The 23563-nt window shown below is 38.4% G+C and overlaps 1 protein-coding gene across 3 annotated transcripts in view; it reads right to left on the bottom strand.

Moving 5' to 3' along the window:
- Positions 1 to 926: 926 nt before the first annotated feature.
- TENT4A (terminal nucleotidyltransferase 4A) overlaps positions 927 to 23563 on the bottom strand; it is a 62538-nt gene continuing 39901 nt past the window's right edge. Inside the window, exons 11-12 of one of the 3 annotated variants that reach the window (XM_050892087.1) lie at positions 14527 to 14685; positions 927 to 3174 (exon numbers count right to left, since the gene is read on the bottom strand). In XM_050892087.1, the coding sequence (XP_050748044.1) occupies positions 2995 to 3174; positions 14527 to 14685 (339 nt within the window). In that variant the 3' untranslated portion in view covers positions 927 to 2994. Of the gene's footprint in view, positions 3175 to 14526; positions 14686 to 15138; positions 15191 to 23563 lie in introns of those variants that run through there. The other 2 variants (XM_050892088.1, XM_050892089.1) reach the window with 2 other exon arrangements.

Below are 23563 nucleotides of genomic sequence, written 5' to 3'. Positions count from 1 at the left end.
CAGTGAGAGTCCTAATGCATTAAAAGGAGACCACTAAGAAGGATAAATAGTTGGGCAGAATCTGTGGGAACAATAAAGCAAAGTCATCATCTGGACAGGAAAAGGGAAAAGGTGGAGCCCAGAAAAACTGAAGTTCCAAGACCAATGCTGCTGCACTAAATCTTTGTGTCTGCAGAGATTACATATCCCTCTGTCAGCCGTGTCCGACTGGCTAACAGACCTTGACAGAAAAAAATTATCCCAGCTATTACTGAGTGCTTATTATTTTCCCTTCCCACCACTTCTCTATTTTTCTCCAGTGGATACTCATTAAGACTGACCAGGTACCACAGACCTCTCTGATTCTGAATCCCTAGCCCTGAATTACTGTCTATTAAAAATACTTCAGTTTCTTTTCTTGGAGTTCACAGATTTACACAAGTTCTTCCAAAGACTCAATTTCTGAAATTTTGAATTTAAGTCAGTTATTGGCATCTCAGAGTCCTCTCAGAGGGTTAACAGAAATCAACAAAAAAGACAAGATATGTCCGATCTTTGAGGAGGCTGAAAACCGGGCAAAGATTTTGAAAAGAATTTAGAAACTACAGGGAGGGACTAAAAAAATTATACAGAAAGTTGAAGTATCCCAAGGGATCAGTTAGTCAATCTCCTCTTTTAAGAATATTGTTGGGAACTACCTCCAGCTCCTTTGCTCTCTCATTATCAAGGGATCAAATCCACAACTACGAAACCAACAGCCACGTTCGTTACTCCCTTCATAAACACATCACAAGTGTTTGCGGAGGTGTCCATCCACCTTCCACGCTCATTCTGAAGGTGCTCAGCATGAACAATTTAAAGCAGATGTTCAAAGCGTACATCAAACAATGGGATAAGGTCAAGTATTACTTCATCCATTAAATTTCCCATAAAAATGTACAGAAGAGTGACTGGTCTCCAAAGTTTATTAAAAATCAAAGAATAGAAAACTTTACATAAAAATATGTCAATTTTAGCTTCCACATAGTTGTCCACACAAAAAATTTAAACATGATTTTTTTTAAACCTGTAGCACATAACCACAGTGATAGCCAGGCCAATTTATTTGGTTCACCATGACTGAAGTGTTACATGATACCACTTTTCAAATGAGTTTTGCTTTAAAATGGACGCTAGTATAAGACACCAACTAAAGCCTTTGAAGGCTCTTTAATGTAATTATGCTCAATATTGCTAGTGTGTGAAGACTAAGCAGTACAGGCTCATGTAACAGCCCTTAGATATTATTTATGAATCAGCTCACAATTTTTAAAACTTTTTCTTTTTAAATTGTGATGAGTCTGGAGCATTAAGACAAACTTTTTGCAAACAGATATGTACTACTCTACTTTGGAATGTTGCCCTCTCTCCCCTCAAGGACCTGTTCGTGTTTGACAGATTCAGTAATAACATGAACTACTTCTGCTTCAAAGGCATACAGCATATTAAAAAGCTTCATGCTTGACACCTCATTTTAATATTCAGATATCAGTTTTAAAACCTTCTATATCTGTACACAGTATAGATGTCCTGTTAACAGGAATCTTCAGCATTCTCTGCTAGTGGACTTATATAACTGATCTGTAGTTTTCTGTATAGCTTAAGAACTCTCATTAAAAGAAACAGGAAGTCAGAGGGCATGAGATGTGACCTACTCCCAGGACAACTGTGGTGCTTTAAAAACTCAGGGTTAGGCAGGATGTACATTTTTCAAAAAGTTAAAGACAGTGTTTGTCATGGCAATACACACTTGCATAGTATACCTGTATGCATCTGTAAATTAAGTGCCAGCCACTCATACTGTGTACAACACTGGGCTGTGCTCTCCTGCAATACATTAAAAGATACTTCTTGTAATGCTTAGAGCAGCTGAAGTACTTTTTATATATTTGCTCTTAACAGAACTAATGCATACTGCTATACAGATTCCTTAATGGAATCAACATATTTCCTTTCTCCACATTCCTTAAGCCGGGTACCTCTGTTTAATAATGTTGTTTGAACCCAAACATTAACAGGTTACGTTACTAAAAATGCATCAAAGCTTGTAGTTCACAGCTTTTAAATTTCACATCAGGACTTGAACCAACCTTTTTCCCCTTCCTCTCAAAAGTTTTACCTCTGGTACTACAAATGCTGGATTTGTTGTCTAGTTAAAGGAATAAAATTAAAACTCATTGGTCAGAGCAAGACGACTGATAGAGGCCAGACAATGAGCTAAAAAACACAGGGTCAAAATGCTTTGGAGCTTAATACCTTCTTAAAACTGTAAGCCAAATCGCATTTCATTGTGAATCAAGAAGCCTCAAATATTACCAAATGTCATGTTTGTAACACTGCTCAGACAACCTGCCAAAACTATGAACCCAACTTAGATAATGCAACCTGGGAAAGGATCTGTAAATTAAAAACCTCTTCCCCTTAAATATAACTTATGTGACAATATGAAATTAAATTAAAAATTCCAAGTTATTGCACAAATTATATTTCCAATATTTACAGAGCAAAAAATTCTGAACTTTGAAACAAAAACAGGAGAGCAGCAAATTTACTTTTATGAATTCCCAACTTGATTTGCTGCAAAGAAAAAAAAAAGAATTCCAAGGGGCTGAAGTTTCCTTCACTTCTAAAATAAAAGAAAACAGAACCCACAAAGGAACAGATGTAGCCACAGCAAAAAAGCCACAGCATTTGTAAATGTCCTTGCAGTTCTATTGTCAGAGCTGCTTCGGCACTGTATGAACCATTGTGGGAAGGCAGAAAACAAACTTCCACATTTAATAAGGCTTCACAGATAAGCACAACTACTTCTTGAAGATGGACTGAACCACCACACAAAGAAACATGCAAAGAAGTCAGCTGCAGATATTTGGCAACACCAATAAAACGATGTGCTGGACGCTGGTCTCCATCCCTCAAGTCGAGTGGCACTCACTCAGTTTGTCTGAACAGGGAAGGTCATTTTGGCATCTGCCATTATCTGCTCAGACTAATAGGCAAACTGTCTCTGTGTTTTTTTCTTCTCCATATATTACGATTGTACTGGTGGTGTCCTCGGTTACCAACTGGTTGCCTCATGCCTCCACTGCTGACGGGGCTGTAGCTGTTGCCTTGGTTATGAGTTCCTTTCATGGAAAACTTCATTCCACTGTGCTGCTAAAAAACACAAGATAAGCACTCAGTTTAGGCATACAAACAACTGAAACAAAGCACTTATTACCAGTGGTATTTCCTGAACATACAAGTCATTCCCACAGAACACTGCTTGAAGCAACTGGTCTTTTCATGCTTGTCTAATTTTAGCTGCGCAAGTCCGATGGCACTAACAGCTTAAGAAGTGTTTTCTGAAGTAAATGTCCTGCCAATGAAATGGTGTAGATTTCAAAGCGTCCTTAAAACCCTTGGATCTCAGTATGAAATACGCTCACTATGCACCACCCTTACAAAAACAGAGACCTTCCACATTAAATACTAATTGTGACAGTCATATCTATTTTAGAGGATCTTAGCAAGAGCATGACCAAGCAAGATACTCAATAAGACTTTCAGAAACATCATGGATAAATGTAAGGGCGTGATCATGAGCTGATACACACAAAGCGCAAGTCTGCTCTGCCCATAATCTCACTCAGCTACAGGTAAACTAGCTATGGCTTGTAAGGAGCTTGTAAATCCTACTGGTCTGATCGTAGGGCTACATGGCCCCTAGACCATACCTCACATCCAGACCAAGGCAAAACAATTAAATGATCAGGAACATAGCATGACACTTTCTTTGGGGGGACTCTCCAATAACTTGGAACAGAAACTACCAAAAAGGTTCAGTGGCAGCCTGAGTAAATCTACCACACCATAAGGTAACTACAGGCATCCCTATCACTTAATGGCATACAGTAAGTTGGTTTAATGTGTATATACTTAAAATAGGTACAAGAGTTTCAAAAGATGAAATTGAAACAGACTTCCCAAATACTGATAACTTCAATGCAAGCAACCTTTTCTGATGTCTGACAGCAATAACTTTAAGACAGACAACTGACTGCCTTTAACAAAAGCTAATACATCATTTTGTCTACCGTAAGTGGTTAAACAGGAATACCACAAAGCTAACATCTGAGGCAACTGCTTAGAATGTGAAATATCTGCAGCTACTTTAGTAACCTATATTTCCAAACAAGTTTGGAGTAGAAAGAAATATGAGAACACCAAGCCATCATTACAATTGTGTACACAAAACCAAAACAGTTATCGAAGGCATAATTCCATAAGCAACATTTTACTGTCAAATTATAACTAGAAGAGACACTGAGCATACAGAAAAACAAACTGGTGAAGACTAGTATTGAGGAATAATTAAAGCTAACTGCAGGGTGGTAAAAAACGCTTAAACTGTTTTTTAATTTGTAAAGCGTGTCCTACAGCAACCTAATCAACCTTCAACATGCAACTTCTAGACTCCCAAGACAGACACACTAAGTGCTATCCTCAGACTACCAATGGTAAAATATTCAAGGACAAACAGAAAAAGGGAATGCAAGCTGAGAATCCCTCATTCTTAAGAGGGACAACTGCCCAAACCTTATTTATTGACATATGTTGCTAAAATATCTACTAGAAGCTATTTATGAAAGTCAACAACATGAAACTAAAAAAAAATTACAATATGTTTTATATTTTGGCAATCGGTCCTTCAAGCAAACACGCCATCTTGTCACATTCTTGTGCAGCAAAGTTTTCTAGTTCAACAAGTATACATCCGACTTTCAATTATATAAGCAGACAATTAAGCATCCACATTAAATGAGGTCAAAATAGTAAAAATGATCCTTCAACAGTCAAAACACTAAAACCAGCCAGTCATTACAGTTACTCTCAACTATATGCTGAAATAGAGAGGAAAACTTTAGTTTGCTACTGTGCAACCAGAACAAAACTCTGACCAAGGAGCATACAAAGCCTCAGCAAGCCTATCCTCTTCAGCTGGAAATGTGAAAAATCTGGCAACTTCATCCTCAATTTGGGGATTCAGCAAAAAAATTATTGGGGGCAGGAAGGCAGGTCACCACAAGATCAGACAAGCACCACAGCAAGTATGACAATTAAGCCTCTCTACCTGTATCCTAAAAGAAGTCATATCCCTGGTTTGTTCAAAAGGTAATCAAACTTCCAAAGAATGATTAAGAAGGTAGCCAGGAAGTGATCTCTATCTTGTCATGAAGCATTTTGCATTGTTTTTTTTAGGCCACCAAGATAAAGACTGTCAAACTATCAGAGCAGAATCTGAATCCATCTGTCTTACGACTCATCAGCCAAGAGCAGGTCCTTAAGGAAGCTGACTCAGGGACCTCTTAAGTCAGAGATGATGCCTTTATATTTACTAGTTCTCAACTAGATATTGTTCTCTAGTTTGTTCAGATTTTTGAAGCCATAAGCTTTTAGCATCCTGCATCCTGTGCTATGGCATTTCACAGCTTAAATGAGCATCATGTTTAATTTGAACCTACTATCTGATGGATTTTTCAGTTCTTGGAGTAATTCATTTCTTGTCATTCTGCTCTCTGACTTTTCCATATACTGCTGATGACTACACAGACCTAGATCATATACCTCCTCATTTTCTTCTCTAGGTTAAAGAATCATTCATTCTTCACACAGATACAATTCCATATGTTTGACCACTCTCACTATCCTTCCCTGTTCTTCTTCCATTTGTATTTAACTTTCTTCTGATGTAGGAGGCAAAATTGTACTCACGGGGGATGTACTCATGACGGGGGATGTACATGGATTTTTACATGATGTTTTCATTTCTGCTCTTTATTCCTAATAATGTCTGAAATTTGGTTTGACACTCAATTCTCAGTAGGAAATCAAGAAAGCATTATCAAAGCAGTTTTCTGCAAAAACGTCAAGATCTCATCTTCGCAAGAAACTGTCAGCCCGGGGCCTACCACTCTCTACAAAGGTTAAAGTATTTCTCTCCCTCCTGACACATCGCCTTGAAAGGTCCTTCTGCACCCCTTCTCAGTTGGCCCTGAAGGAGCTTAATAACACGAGCAAAATTCGCCACACTTCATCCATTGCCCTTCAGATGTTAGGCAGCATGATGCTCAGCACAAACTCCTCCAGGGCCTTCCTGGTGAACTCCATTTACTACAAAACCTGAATCTTTGTTCCTCATCTTCTAACTAGTTAATTGTTTACAAGAGGACATACATCTTTTACTTAGTTTCTTTCAGAATCTTTGGTAAAAGAAATTTACTTCATGTCTTTTGGAAATCCCAAGATGCTGTATCAAACAGCTTTCTCTCGTCCACGCACTTCTGGATATTCACATGCTCAGGACTCCCATAATCACTGAGAAATGGCATGTCTAAGCAGATGATGGCTGGAGAGAGATCAGATAATCAAAAAAGAAAGCCCTTTATCTGTGATATGACAGACAAATCTTTGGTTTAGATGTTTTGAATTCTTAGATCTATTTCTCTTGATAGAATAATCTCTCCCATCATAGGGCTATTGATTCAACAACTGAATGATAGAACTGGTTTGCTTTTTGGTTTTGGTTTTTTTGTTTGGTTTTTGTTTTGGTTTTTTTTTTAACAAGTCTGTTGAATTTGATCCTCTGCAAATAAAAGCTGCTAGATCTGGAGGGAAAACTAAAAAATTGCATGTAAGACAAGCCGGGGGGCAGGGGGGAGGGGTGGCATTCTGTATCACCTACCAGGTTAAAAAAGTTTCCAGATATTTTAACAGAAATCTAAGAAAAGGATGTTCCTGGCCTTTGCCCCAAACAACAGCAATCTGGTGGAAATTGAAATACCAAGTAATTATTTGCTAAGGAAACCAAACTTTTATTCTTAAATACTGGCAAATTTACTATACAAAACTGCTGACGTTCAAAGACTGTCATTATTCAAAAAGAAAATTTATAGCCAAAAATAAATCACCTACACTTTGAAATAACACAAGTAACATAACAGAGCTGAAGTCTAAACGTAAAGAGGGTTTCTGAATTGTTTTGGTATTTGGGGTTTTTTTTGCCTGTTAGCATTTCTAAAGTAAGGAGAAAAAAGCAGAGAAGTGTTAGCAATGAAAATGAAGTATCAGTACCATTAATTTTAAAAGAAAAGAGATTATACATACAGCACTCAAAAATAATTGGTAAGGACCTAAAAAGCTAAAGTTTAGAAAATGCATAAGACAGTTTAGAAAAAACACATATTTACTATTTTTTTTGTTAAGACTACAGGATTAATGGCCACGATTGAATCTAGTCTGCAGTTGATCGGAATTGTAATCAAACTCGTACACTTCAAAATCATTCAATGTGAAATATTACAGAGTAGTATTCAGAATAACTTTAATGCACCATTAACATTTTAAGTATGCCCTTAAATAACTTAATATACATCCTCAAAATATTTCACAAAGTTCTTTTCAATTTTTCACCATATTTCCAAATTCTCTATTAGGCTTGTAGCAAAAAAAACCCATAAAGAACCCCTTTTTAAAGGATTCATGTTCACTTTCCCACTTTCTGAGCACATCTGCAAATATACTAAAAAATGCATCTTGCATGTAAGTAAAATTTAACTTCTTGTTCTTTATGAAATTGTTTCTCTGCAAAACAGTGAATTTATGAGCAATGACCTAACCAACATTTTAGTCATTACTGCACGAGCAATAAGTCAAGTATTAGGCAATGGTTCAACATAGCCTCATTACTTTAAATTAGCTAACAAGATTCTACAAGATATTTGCACCAGCTACCTGGGCGTACTCTTAACTTGGTAAGATTTAAGTGGTTTAGATTTCTAAGCTTAAGTATAGCAAAACCAAAATAAGTTCTTACTCAACTTGTTTAGAACTGGTGATCTGGGAAAATAAGGCCCAAAGCACTGCAAACATGAAAGACACTTCCCCTCCTTTTGGGCCCCTTGTTTGGACCTACTGGATACTTTCAGCTACAACTGACAAGATCTTGAGTCCTGAACAGGTTTTATAAAATGAGCCAAAACCCATTTCTGCTCCCATTAAAACGAGAAAACAGCATTTATGCAACCAGCTGTGAGAGCAGCAAAGGAAAAAAAAAAATCAATATGGAGACTAGAAAGAGCTCAAAAGCAAGAGAAGTTTTAGATGTTTCTTATCTTCTAACACCAGAGAACTGAAAGACTCAAAGCCACAAGGGAGCAGGTTATATTGGTCCTTCATATCTTATTTTACTTTGTGGGGTAGCTCTGCCAGTAGCCTGTAACAAAGGGAAGCTTTTGGTTCTCTTCACCTTTAACAACAGGTTAGGCAACTATTAGTATGACCAGTTCAAAGAAACTAGTATTTGAGAGATCAGAGGGCATAGTCCCCAGAATGAGTGAATGACAGTGGAGACTACCATCATAATCTGAGCATATTCTGAACTACCTTATGGTAAAGAAAGTAGAATCTGACACACAAAATAAATACCCTTTTTGATCTTGTCACCAGTCAAGTTTCAAAAATGAGGGGGCAAGAGTCAAAACAACACTACCAGAAGACAGAAGTCATACTGCAACTTTGCTACTGTTGTGAGATGGGCCATGAAGTGTTATCTGCATACTTGTCACTAAGGAGAACAACAGATAATAGCTTCTCTAGCATAAAGCTGACAATTTTAGACCTTAAAGAGAAATCTTACCTCACTGAGATTTCTCACCTTTTTATTTGGAACAAACAAGTATTATTACAGTGAGCAGACCCAAAACGCTTTCCAAATGATGAGCTGATATCAATAGAGTACATGTGAAACTCAGTAGAGGAAATGCATAAGTGAATATTCAAATCTATCTCAGTCTGGGAGCAACAATTTGATTATAGTGACATTGGAAGATAAAGGTGTACTATGCAAACAAAAATCAGGTATTACTTCTACATTTCCATAAGTTATCTTTTATTTATGGTGGGTTTATTTATGTTCCTGTAAACTACTATTTAGACTTTGTGTCTTTCCTGCAAGTCAAAAAGCACTCAGGAAGGAACCACCAAAGTGGCCAGAGACTTTCATACAGTCATCGACACATCTAGACTGGATGTTTATATGGAGACCTCTGGAGACCTGGATGTCTATATGGAGGCTGGATGTTTATATGGAGACCTCTGGAAATCATTTAATCCAACCTTCTGCTGTAAGCAGAGTCAGATTAGGTTATCCAGGGTCTAGTCAAACTGAGTCAGTTTCCATACACAGAAGGGTATCGCCACATAAACACTGTCGTATAAATATATGACAAACTAAGATGAAAAATATCTTGAGTACTGTTTTCAGCTGAACAGCCTCTGAAACGCAGATGCATTTTTTTCTTCTCTCCATTCTTTAGGAAAGGAAATAAAACATCATCATCTTTTCCTAATTTTGCACGTAAATCAAAAACCAAACAATGTTCTGTCATACACAGAAGATGGGAGTCTTACATTCAGAATCAAAACTGTTTCCAAAGTAGACAGTAGTATCCTCCTTCCTTTGCCTTACAAAAATGCATAGACACCGAAAAAGTATTCCACCCTAAATGAGAGCACTCTAAACAAAAGATAAGAAAAATGCCATTTGGTTGACTGAAGAAACCTTCAGTACCTAAACAGCTTAATAATGCCACTGAAGAAACAAATCAGGTCACTTCTAAATTGAAGTTAACACACTAAACACTCTGAAGCATCACCCTATCCTAAGGGAATTTAGCATATTTGTACATCTGACTAGTTGATGACATCTGCATCCTCCGAAATACTTGGTAAAGTGGACTAGAGTTCAGCCTTGACATGAATTAAAATGTATCTTTACAAATGTATCTTTCAAAGTGAACTATACTTAACTGCTTGCACTCATCTAAAAGAAATACATTTTTGACTCAACTTCCTGACCAATGTTATTTTTGTTTCCAATGCTGCTAACTTTTGAGGAATCATTCCAGAGACAGTAGCAGTATCAGCATTACTAGTGAGACAAAGCAACACCATTAACAATTGTTCTGGATAAGAGCGAACTCTGAAGCAAAGTACTTTAGCCAGTGAAGTGCCTGTAAAGCAATATAAACAAGCCGTTTAAGTGTCTGGCCTTATACGGCCAAACACAAAAGAATCTGAAAACCAAACTACTTCTACAAGTTCTAAGAGTTATTTAGACTGCAGTATTTCAGCATTGACAGAAGGTTTCATTTCCTAGTTGTCTCCTGTGCTTCACAACTGAGCCAGTGAATGCTGCTATGAAATCTTCAGTGAACATATTCACGATCAGACACCACTTCCCTAAAAAGTCTTCAGTGGAGGTTCTCTTAGACACACTGGAAGCCAGTGCAGCAGAAGGACTGGTGCTTACTGGCTTTAGATACTTTTGAATCAAAAGACCCTCGGGGGGGGGGGGAGAAAAGAGTTCTTCTGACCTAAGCAACATGAAGTTTCTTTTGTCTTCATTGGTGACTAAATGACCAGCAATCCAAGAACGAACTGAACTTATTTCATCCCAAAATAACAAGGGAAGTAGTCCTTTCTTCTCCATGGGAAGTCACCAAGCAATTTCCGCCCTCTCCATTCATCTGGACATGCACGCCAGTATCTGTTTTTCTGCTTCTTCCAGTTGGCAGCACTGCTTCATAAAATTTTCTGCTCTACCAAGTGAAATTTCAAACTGCTTGTCAGCAAAGTAGAAGAATGATTACCTTGGAAAAATGATGGTGATGATCCCGAAAAGCAAGCAGACCTGTATCAGGAGCTTAATTAGTCCCTGAACTACCTGGAAATTCTCCAATTAATTATGCAGTATGTAAATAGAACTGGTAATCACATCAAAGCTGTTTCAAAAAAAAAAGTATTAGGAAGCTCTAATGGCAGAAAATTTGCCTAGAAGGCTGCAAGTTGTTCAAAATACAGTTAGTGCTCTTGACATTGGCACTGCCTGCTTTTGAGGGTAGTACTGGACACCTAGGTACAGCTTCCAAGCTGAACTGAGGCAGAGAAAGTTGCCAGGGAAAAGGCTGAAGACACCATGCAGACAAATGAATCCCTTTCAGACTTTTTGAATATGAAAGAACACTTGCTGTTAAGAAAAAGGCTTGCACATGTTCAAGTCTATCAGGATAGGAGTACTCTGAGCTAGTAAAATGTGCCCATTAAAAGTTATAAACTAGCATGGTCTTAAGTTACATCAACTGCAAAAGGAAAGCCATCAACCTAATCTAGCTCAGACATGCTCCAGAAAGTTGCAAATGAAAAGTAGACATCTACAGTATTCTGGGTAGAATTATTTCATTTCCCACTTCTGACTTGGTCATAATCCTTACCAAAAAAGATCATTTCTACTTCACAATACATAAGCTTTTGGGAATTTCAATGCAGAAAAACCATCATCCCATTTCTGAACTGCAGATAGCAAGAAATTCCTCTGATGTAACATGAATCTCAAAGGCACATCTTTGTCAAGCAAAAGCCACAGAAAAATTCTCAATTTTAAACATATAAGTATTGTACAAACTACTAAAAGAACAGTTAACAAGTATTGGAAAGGACAGCCAAGTAACAGCCAGAAGAAGTGCTACAAAGCAGTTTTCCAGGATTCAAAATTCCAACAGAGATCCAAAATTCATGCAACACATTGCCTCTTCACAACTGAGGCAAAAACTCTGGATGCCAGCTTGTTTTGTACCAACAACTGCATGCCTCAAAACTTGATTCTTTTTTTGGGTAATTTTGATGAAGTTAAGCTCCAGGGTACCTCTTCAGAAAAGCAGAGTTGTTAAAGAGAAGAATAAACTAGACTTAAGTTTGTATTTTAGATGAAGTTTAACTTCAGACTGTACACTGGCATGTGAATACTCAATTGCAGACATTAAAATAGCAATATATTGTTCTATTACCTTCTCACTAATAGAAAACATTTCCTGTGCAGATAAGCTGTTTTTGCCTAGGTAAGATTCAGCAGTAGGGGAAGACAGGTAAGGGGGGGAAGAATCTGTGTAATCACTCAGAAGATTAAAACAAAAGGCATACCTCGAGATACAAGTGGGACTTGGTAGATGACTGAGGATTGCAGAGGTAGCTGGGAAAAGCATGTGATAACAGCTTTCAAAGATGGTGCCCCTTCTATGTTAACCTGCCTACAAGGAAATAGTGGAACACCCGCGGTATGCAAAGGGACAGCAGCCTGGTCTAAATGAAAAAGAGGGTGAAAAACATTTCAGTGAAGTGCCTAAAACAAGCACTCGTGTAGTAACTATGAAGAATTTGGGCATCAAGCTATAACATGCCCTAACTCAATGCTGATATTACTGAACATTTAAAATGCTGTCCAGATGAAATTTCTTCATTATTCATCTAAAAGTTTCAACGTTTAAAGCACTGATTTTTAATTTTTTTTTCTATTCTGTAGTAAGTGGCAGTTACCATCTCTAGAAACATAAATCAAACCCACAAGCTGAATGAAAAGTATTCCCTTACATGCCAGGCTCACACTATTTTGATCAGCTGCACAAAGTCCAGGTGGAGGTCAGCAGCTAGTGGTATATCCCAAGAGCTGATACTAGGGCCAATACTAGTTAGCATCTCTGTTAATGACCTGGATGATGGGACAGAGTGACCCTCAGTACAGTTGCGGACGACACAAAACGGGAAGGAGTGGCTGATACATAAGATGGTTGTGCTGCCATAAAGAGGGACCTCGTCAGGCTGGAGAAATGGGCTGACAGGAATCTCATGAAGTTTAAAAAAGGGAAATGCTAAATTCTGTCCTTGGGAAGGAATAATCCCACACACCAGTACACATCAGGCACTGACCAGCTGGAAAGCAGCTTAGCATAAAACAACCAGGGATTCCCAGTGGACAAGTTGAACCTGAGCCAGCAACATGCCCTTGCATCAAGGAAGGCCAACAGCATCCTGGGCTTATTAGGAAGAGTATCTCTAGCAGGTCAAGGGAGGGGATCATTTCCCCTCTACTTAGCACTGGTGAGCCCACACATGGAGTGCTGGGCCCAGGTCTGGGGTCCCCAGTAACAGAGAGACATGGACATATGGGAGTGAGTCCAATGAAGGTCCATGAAGATAAATAAGGGACTGAAACATTTGTCACACAAGGAAATGATGACAGAGCTAGCTATCTTGTTTAACCTCAAGAAGAGAAAGCTCGGGAAGGATCTTATTGATGGGTCTCACTAATGAGAGGGTGTAAAGAAGATGGAGCCAGGCTCTTCTCACTGGTGTCCAGTAAGAGGACAAGAAGCAATGGGCATAAGCTGGAATACAGAAAACACCATTTAAATTTAAGAAAAAACTTTTTTACTGGAACAAGTTGCCCAGAGCGGTTGGGGAGTCTCCATCCTTGGAGATCCTCAAAACCCTGACTGGACAAGGCCTTGAGCAACCCACTGCAGCTGACACTGTTTTGGGCAGGAGGGTTGGACTAGGTGACTTCCAGAGGCCCCTTCCAACCTCAACCAGTCTGCAATTCTGCAAAATACTTGAACAATCTCAAAGCAGAAACTGGAGCAAATACATCTTGTGTTGTGCCCAAAGTGTCAAGGAAGTGCTGAATCAAATAAAAAAGACAAGGTCATTAAGTGGAAAGAATCCTGGCCCTAGATTCTCAAGAACTGTGACAGAAGGACTGAAAGAAGGAAAACATTATACAAACCTGACCAAAACGAGGTTTCAAAGAAACTAGCTCATTATTTTGTTATCACAGGCAACCTACAACCCACAACTTTCATTAAAGCTCATGTAAAGCAGCTTTGACTAACAGTTTTAATAATCAAGATTGAAGGAGTATTTTCCTACAGATAGAAGCACTGAGGCTGTAAGAAAAACTGAGGATTTTTCTTCCCCTTGTACTACAATGGATACATTACCTAAAATACTTACACAGTTTCCCTCCACGTTCACCTCCCAGCACATTTAAGCACACATTTAGTATTTTGGTAAAAATTCTTGTACACATGCCCGTAATTAATTTTCTGTTTTCTATCTTTAAAATGGATTACAGGAAGTTACAAGTGTAGTCAGATCTGTTCTAATAATTCAAAATCAAGACAACTAAACAAGTCTAGACAGGTCAGTACTATTTCTTCAGATTCAAAAACTAGCTTACAGATACACCACCTACATGAAATTTCTATTTTAAGAACAGGAAGTTAAATAGCCTAACGATCTGCAAATATCCCACTGGTTAGGCACCAGGAGTCTCAAATACAACTTAAGGAGTCAGACATCTGACACTCCCTTGAACTTATTCCTAGGTGTCAGTGTGCTGTGGAAGGGCTCTTACATTCAGAGATGCATCTCAAACACGGAACCCTTTCCCACCCATTCTTCTCCCCACACTTCTGACATGGCAGGTAAGTACTGTTATGATTACATGAAGTCTAGCACATGCTATATGAAGCTTATCTGCAGAGGTTTTTAGACTGACAGCACAGCGCAAATGATCTACACTTCCGATTTGATCGCTTTCTCATGAAAAAGTTGCTCCATTTAGTTGGCTCATACCTGATTACTGGCGGCCATTATCAAGGTTCTCGTAGGCGCAGATTGGAGTTTACCACTTGGCATAGGCAATGCGGGTGGTAAACTGGCCATAAGCTGAGTCGGTGCTTGCAGACTGAACTGGTAAACATTAGGAGCTGTGCAAGGTGGTGTATCAGAATCCTTTTGGCAGAGAAAAAGGGGAAAAGAAAAGCAACTTTACAGAAAGTACAGTATATACAGGCTATGCATGTGAAAATGCACCCAAATATAAACTCATGTAAATACTGTAAAATTTAATGATTTTTTTCAATGGTAGAAAATAAAATACAAGCCAGCACTATGTTTATTTTACACATCTAGCAAAAGTTTAATTGAACCTGCATCAAGGAGACAATGTCAACAGGTCTATGGCAATCACAGGTCAGTTCCAGTCAGTGCAATCTAAAGCCAAGGTTATTCTCTACCAAATTTGAATTAAAAGATGGGAACTAAGGCTGGGAAAAAAAAAACGGAACAAGAACAGCGACACTGTTAGTGATACAAGGGCTAGAATTTTAGGTGTCATGACAGAATCAGTCCTCTGAACAGTGTTCTGGATTGTAGTTATCTGTACGGCAAAGTTACTCACTGTAATTGTTATAGTCTTCTCCCATTCTACCCAGCAACAGCAAAGTTAGGGCTCCACCTACCAAGAAACAAGGAGATGGTCTGCCAGTCAGGACTAATATATGCACACCAGTCACCCACTTCACTGCTCGTTAAGAGCTCTGTTCCCCTCACTCTCCATTGGAAATCAGAGTGATAATTCTTCAGGGGAAGCAAGATGGAAGTAGGATTACAGAAAAAGATACTGTAATGGAACTGATATTACTGATTACTATTCCTCCTCCTTCCAGCCTGACCAACAGCAATTACAAATGCATCATAAGCAGTCACACTGGTCATGTTAAAACACTGTGTGCCTGGAGCGCTTAACAGACAACAAGCAAGGAGGCAAGCACAGATGCAGGGGTTTATAGGCATTACTGAAGTCTAAAAACACCCAACTGACTGCCTCAATTCTTAAATGACCAATTATTTTCTAAGTTGAGAAAGTTGAAAAGCGAGCTACAGCCTTTTGAAACAACTTTGAACACAGATCTTTTAAAACTTGTTTTTCAGCCGTAACACAATGGCAACAGGTAAGTAGCTTTCCCTACATTTTACTGCTGCTTTTTACCTCACCCTTAACTCCAAAGTATTCTGAACTTGAAAATAATGGAAAAACCTATTCTTTATCCCAAACCACTAGTGTTTTTTCCATTCCCAACCACCTGGCTCAAAGTATAGCAAGAGATAGGGCTTGGCCAATTAGTAGTTTAGGAGTTACCATATTAAAAGACATTATTGGCTCAGATCATCAAGGATCTTTACTGTTAAAGTAATTACTGAAATACGCTATTGCTCTTTCTCTAAAGATTAATTGCCTGGAAGCAAAGACTCTTCACTTAAACAAAGCAAACTTTAAATAGACCTCCAGTTCTACTACTTGCCCTCACATGGCCTTGCTTTCCAAATTAGATTCTTCAGTTAGAGAATAGGCTGTCTAGGAAAATATTTTCAAGAACAGAAACAAGAAAATATTTTAAAGCTTTTCTTGGGGAAAGGAGGTCATTTAAGAGAGACTGACAGTTCTGACTACTGAGCAGCCTAAGCAATGAGCTACTAGAAAGCAAAACTTGCATCCCAGCTGAAGTGAATACCCACAGTAGAAACAGTCCTCAATAAAACTGTCAGCTATTAGAACAATCACTATTTTATTGGTCCATATAAAGTTGTGCTTACTAAAAAATAAGTTCTAGAAAGAAAGGAGCTGCTCTTCTACTAAGTCAACTAGTGGCAAAAGTTACAGTATGCCTTTGTGAAGCAGTTTCAGATATTTGCATCATGAATTCACTAGAGACAGCTCATACTGGTAACAAGAATCTGTGCAGAAACTGAAGTCTTATGAGATCAGATGTTTACCATTTAATAAATGTTCACAGTGGCCAACTACATGCTGTAGCACTGATCAAAAAATCAAGCTTAGTTGTATGCACATGCAAAGCCAACTGACTGGATGAGATGGCATTTTTCTCCTTCACCCAATCCTACAATATTAGCCACAGGAACAGGCTAAGGTCTGTACAAAGATGAAGCTGATATGTTCTTAACTAAGTAGGTGGTAGAGTCAGGTACAGGAGCAAGAACTTGGATTTCTAAGCTGAAGTTTCTTTAGACACTATTGGTCATGGAATTATTAAAAAGCTTATAAAAACAGGGAAAAATAAAGAGGGGGTAGTCATGTTTGAACAGACAACTTCTGAGCATGCTCACAAGTAACCATGAGTAGGCAGATGGGAGGGAAAAGGGGATCTTACGGTCTATCCAAACCAATGTGTTGTCTTCTACGATGCAACCTTCACAAACCTGACCAAAGAATAGTTTTAGTCTCTCCACTCAAAGAATCTCCCCTTTCTCTTCTGCTTAGATACAATTAGACCCCCTGAAGATTCACATACCTAACCCAGATGGGACACTTCCCATTTAAGATTTCTAAGGGGTTCTGTGCAAAAAAGTTAACTCTAGTATGGAAGCAGCAGCAGATGGAAAAGGGAGTTATATGGTTTGACTGAGACTAGATCAATTTCAACACAAGGAAGCTTGTGCTGCTTTATTTTAATTTTGTAATAGGTATGTTCTTCTGCCTCATTGTTATTTACTGATACACATCTTATACAAGTAGATTGTAACTCTCTTCTGAGGCAATCCTGGATTGCTAACAGGATTACTGTATAAAGTTGATACGCTGACTTCTCATCAGCACCAAAATCCTTTTGTGAGGAAGAGTATTACCTTTCTTATTCAAACCGAAAGGTTAACCTCAGTGAGCAGAAAATTGAGCTTACTGTGAACAAAACTGGTTTACCACAAGCACTACATACACTTAAGGATTAAGTCTTACTTGGTCTTCTGGACAGGATTCTTAAGTGTAATGTGCAAACTTGAAGCATTACAGAAGCTCAGAAGACCTACAAGTAAGTAAATGCATACAGGTAACACTCTGACGCTTTAGATCCATGTCTGGAAGACAAAAGCTCTGACCCTTACTAGGGTAAGGGCTACAGAGGTCACATTGTAAAAAGATGAATGTAAAATAAAGCTGTAAGATCCCTCAACTGCTTTTAGCAAATAATCTAGGGATAAAGCTACAATGACTGCACTAAAAGCCAAGATAAGCTCCTGATCTCTTGAATACTACTACCATGAGTGCCAATCATACAGAGTCCCTCATCCTGCAAGAAAAATATCTTCTAAAGAGATGCTTTTGGAAACAAAGAGAGACTGCCAGATACAGATTTTTCCTACTGGGAAGTTTCCATTTTAAAACATACTCTTTAAACCAGTTGCAACTTCCTGAGTAAGAACTTGGTACCTGGAAGGAAGATTTCTACTATTCATAGCCTTGATTACCGAGGATTCTTTAATTTACCTTAATGTTGGAAATGAGTTGCTAGGCCTCTCCCATACTTTAAGTGTTACTGATGAACTCATTTAACTGCAAATTTTGCTTGAGAAATGGAATCCCCCAGTCTTCTGTCTAGACAGAAACAGTGAAACACTGCAGTCATATGAAAGATGAAGAGCTGAAGCAATCTTACAATCCAAACTTCTCTTCCTGACATTGGCAGAGAACAAAAAATCCTTTACTGTTCTGCAAAATGCATCTCCCATTATAAAAAGTCCCAGGACCTCATCAGCAAGACAATGTTTACTCACCAGAAGCTCCTTACTAACTAGGTCTGGCCGTAAGAGCTTATTTCAATTCCATTAATAACTCAAGGCTTAAGATACAAGGTAAACTGTACTGGTACCTTCATCTATCAAGACAACAGTTCAGTTTCCACGAATTCCATGTGCACTCAACTACACTCATAAGCTTCCTTTCCATGATTCTAAATGTATGAAAGAGTGGTGCCTTCTGTTTTGTTTCATGATGTAGTCAGTTGAAAAGTTTCAATTGACTGAGAATAGCTACCATTTTAGAGCTTTCAACTTCCAAGAATTTCTTTTTTTTAAAAGCTGGAGTGGCCTAAGAAGATTAATTCACAATCCCAGTCTGTTTAAGTTTTGGCCCAGTGGTAAAAGAGTCTAACTATCCTAGAAGTCAGTATTCAGAAATCAGAACTTAAACAACAGAATTAAAGTTTCTGCTAATGTGACAGATTTGGGTTCTTACACCCTACTCCCCACGCCCCAAGAATGAACTACAGAGGTCTTGGCAAAAACATTCGTATTGTTTCCATTCTCCAAACTTCTCCCACTAATTAAGCAATTTTCTTCTCTTTCCCACAACATTCAGGAGCTGGAAGCTGCGAGAGAACAATGACCAATTCAGTAAAAATTGTGTTCCATCTCTGAAAGCAAAGAACTGAAAATAGAGAGAAAATTGGTGTTTATAGTTAACACTTTACACTGTACAGATTTTTTCATGTGCTCCTCTCCTTTCTTACAATTAAAGTGATTTAACAGATAACTACTGCTGCCAGTCTTACTTCTTTTGCCTCTTTTCCCATTCTGGTCTTCTCCATTATACCTGCATTAGCATTTGACATTATTACGAGCCAATTCATGGAGGTGAACCACAGAAACAGTAATCCCCTTTTTACTAGCTTCACCTTCTGAATCAGCTCACCACAGGATTAGGTGAACACCAGTGCAGAAAAGCAGGAGCAGCTAGTGAACAGCAACATCCCTAGCAAGAACATCTAACTATTGGATTGGCTTAGTAAAAGTGTAAACCCACACCCCTTGGAACATAAAGCAACACCAGAAAACTTCAGACATTTCATAGTTTGGGGCCACATGCAGGAGCAGAACTTCAATGCATGCTCTAGCTTGAATGGTTTTAGCCCCAGCGTACTTAACTCTGCTTGATAAATCAACACGATTCCAAGGCAATTTCGTGGATTACACCCCCCATCTCATTTCTTCCACATCAGCTTGTGCTACTTCCCTTTTTGGTAGGTGGAGCCATAACTTTAACTATGGTGTAAATAAAGTAGAATTAAGATGAACAAAATTTCTGCTTCTATGGGAGGTCACAAGGTAGAGAATTTGCATCAATACAGTTGCACCATTTCTATTTGCCAGCCTATAAACAATACAAAACAGTCTCGGGTAAGACGCAATTGGTTGATTTTTCTGCCCTTAGGTCAACTGCATTACAAAAAGAAAATATCTTGGTCATTGTGCCTACAGGAGGGGAAAAGTGAAAGAAGAGATATAGGATACACAAGCAAACTGAAAAACATGCATCCTCCAAAAGCATTAGTGCTCGTTTTACAGAAAGACAACTAAAAGTATAATCTAATTATTATCTACCAAGATTATAATACAAGCACAGTACCCCTTTAACCTCACCTCATTATATCCTGCCAGGCCTGACCGTGGGCTTATTCCATCTTTTATCAATACTCACTGTATTTCAGATAAGCCTTCTTAAATAAAAAAGGTCCCAGAAGTGTGTCATTTCAAATTTCCTTTGTTACCCCTAATACTTTCATTTCACAGGCTTTCAATTGGTCTGTATTGTTAAGAGTACAGTAATATTTCAAGTTAGTGTTTTTCAAGTTAAGCACTAAATTATAGCACTCATTATGCAAGCTGAACATATACCATAGTAGCATATAAATATTGTACTTAGGTTTTCTTCCATCCTAAAATAGCTTAGGTACCTCTGGTTTTTTTCAGGGGAGGAAATGTTAAGATATGGCAAGAATAAGACTAGCCTTTGGCATCAGAAAGTAGCCCGAGCTTGACTTCTACAAAATTGTGTGCTTCTCTCCTTGCTTCACTGACATCATAGCAGTAAAATCCAATTTTACTTGCTGATTTACACACTCCCTCTGTACCCTTTGCTGCTTAGAATAACTTGTTATTAAATAAAATTACTTTATAATTTTGTGTTCAAAATTGTGCCTCCTGCAGCTTTGCAGAAATTTACTCTTACTTCAAGTGGATACAGATAAAAGACTGTTCAAGCAATTGAGACAGAAGAACTGATGGAGAGCATGAGACAGTACAAAACAGCACATAGTCAGAGATATGGTTAAAAAAACAAAAATAAATGTGGGACTACACGGTGAAAGAGGAAAATAGGCAAAAGCAGCACTGGAAAAATTTGTTCCCCTCTGGTCCACAGAAACTATCAATAATCTGCACAGCAAGAATAGGATAAAAGAGTAGAGTTTTAAAGGATTTGCGGCTTAAACCCTTAAATGCCCCAAATCAAATGTCAATCAAATGCTTTTCCCTGGTAACATCAGGTTGTCTGCGTCTGCACACTCAGGGTTGCCCACTGCTTTATTTGGAGACAAGCTAGCTGCAAGTCAGCACTTATATCTTTCTTTAAAGACTAAAGATTAAGAGGCCTACTTTTTAGAGCACTTGCTTCTATTTGTTCAGGAAGGGGAAAAGAGTAAGATAGAACCTGCATTCTTCTACAAAAAGATGATCAACTATCCATACACATTTGAATTATTACTTTGGTTAGGACATGAGAATATTCAGGCATGTAGAAAGAAGGGAGAAAATCTGTGTAGCTCTTGCTCTCAGACTGAGAATTTTGTTCGGCCACCCCCTTCTGCCCCCTCTCCCTACACACACAATTTCAACTGGAACTCTACAAATTAATCATAGTCATTAAGACAGATTTAACAAGACTACAAGAGCTGTTATAGTAACTATTCTGAAGTGTCTGTCCCTCTATTGCAGATAAGCACATGCCTTACACCTGCAAATCTAATCGCTTTAAAAAGAGCAACATTTATCAGGACAAGATATGTCATATACTCTATCTGTGAATAAGGAAGTACAACAGTTCCTGCTAATAAGCTGAAATTCACAGTCTTTGACTAATAGGAAGGAAGGAGAGATGGTGATAACTTCATTAAGCATGTTGAGTCCAAGTACTAAGCCACAATTACTGCAGGGCAAGTAACAGTTCCAAAGTCAGTATGGATCTTGTATGCATTCAGCAGAATGATAGGAATACTCACTATTAGTCTTATCAGTCATATTTATATACTACTCTCACAATGTAAGCGTCCGATCAAAGTACTGAATACGTAATACTTGAAAGTCAGTGAAAAGACACATTCCACGAAACACTTAAGGTACTGCTTGGCATATCCCCTAGCTGATGGGGGCAGAACAGTGGGCAGATCAAGCACTGACATTCTGAGGAAAGGTTGTTATAAAGCCTGAACAGCAATGGGTACAGCTAAAATTTCAAGAACAGTCTGAAAGAACATATTGTAAATGCTAAAAAGTTAAACAGAGGCAAGGATGGTGTTCTCCCCCGAACTAGACTACACAGGTACCTTGTTCACTGAAACTTCAACTACCTTGACATGACTGCACAGTCTTGAGAAGTCAGAACTCTTCACAAAATAATCTTGTCGTAGAAGCCCAAAGAACATTATCACCAGAAACACTGAGATAAGGTTTATGAAATTTCTTAGATCCAAACTTCTAACAGACAACTTTGAGATTCTGTGCTGGACTGGATATGAGATTATATATCGAATAGGTAACAGAAAAGAGCTTTAAAACTTTCCTATGAGCCATTACATCTGTTACTGATATGCAGGTCACAAAATGCTATGCTTTATTTGGCATAATAGCATCAAAACTGCGGAGCATACTTAGCACCAGGAATTATACCAGACCAAAATGAGACTGCAAAAACATACCTAGGATTATTTTTTACTTGGCAGAGACTGTTGATTGGGCAGCAGATATTCTCCAGCACTACTCTAGGACTTCCTGAGCTAATAAAAAGCAGGTTTCAACAATGCTTTAGCAACAAGAAATCCAGGCCACCAGTTACAGAGTGCAGGTCCAGAACAAAAAAGCACCCAGGGGAAAAAAAAAAAAAAAAAAAGGTGTTTTCAAGAGCAATTTGGTCACTGCTTAGGTTCTCAGACTGACATCTGCAACTAGCCAGAACAAGCAGAGAGCTGGGGGTGAACATAGCTCACTTCATCTGGTTTCAGATTCTCATAACAATCAGTTAACTCAGTAAGAAGGTTAAAGTGAGATTTCCTAATGCCAGAGGCTTATTTTCTATTGTGGAACAGTTGGACTCTTGCTCCCATACAGTAAAAACTCACACACTTTGCACTGTCCTTGATGGCAAAGATATTTATAAAGCATCTTCCATTATTCACTTCAACATCTGTTGGATCATGTGGGAATGCGTAATATTTTGCAACTTACCTGTTTGCATGAGTAAGTAAAGAATACATACTGCCTTTTTGTCAGGGCAGCATATGGTATTTTAAATACCTGCACAGGAGAATACTGCATTGAGAAAAGACTTACTACACAGATCAGTTTGATAATTAACAGAATCCAGAAAAATGTATGTGCAGTCAAACACGTTCTGATGATCAGATTCCTTGTATCCATAGGTTTACTTCCATGTGGTTCCTCAGTTCGCTCCTGATCACTAATATTTATATTCTTCACAGAGCTGAGGTAACAGTGCAGGAACTTTAGTACTCAGTATTTTGCAAGGAACTACATTAGAAGTGCCAGTGAGAGAGTCAGAGCTCTGTATTGACATGTACAGCAAGACAAACCCATAAACTCAACAGCTATCTCACTAATAGTAAGTCATATCAGAAGACAGATTTCTCTTCTACACAGTCTTTGATACGAAATTTACTGGTCCTTATGAAAGCTTTCTTTTGTGACTAAGATTTTGCAGTTTGCTAGGACACTTACAAAAGACAGCACAACTAGAATTTCATCAGCTAGACAGTGCTAGCATAAGGCATTTTGTAAACAGCTTTGCTGCCTTGGAAAATCCATTAAAGGGTACTTCTTGTACAAATTATGATTTAGTCTCATTAGATTCAGTTCTTAGTTTTGGGCTGTGTAGACAGTGGCCCAGAAGTGTGTTCCCCTGCAAGCTAGTCCTGGACGTGCAGAGACGAAAGCAATCATCCTCCTGAATTTGAGGCAGTGTACT

This window comes from Gymnogyps californianus, chromosome 2 (genome assembly GCF_018139145.2).
Source record: "Gymnogyps californianus isolate 813 chromosome 2, ASM1813914v2, whole genome shotgun sequence".
Lineage (NCBI taxonomy): Eukaryota > Metazoa > Chordata > Aves > Accipitriformes > Cathartidae > Gymnogyps > Gymnogyps californianus.
This window is presented reverse-complemented; position numbering and strand designations above follow the sequence as displayed.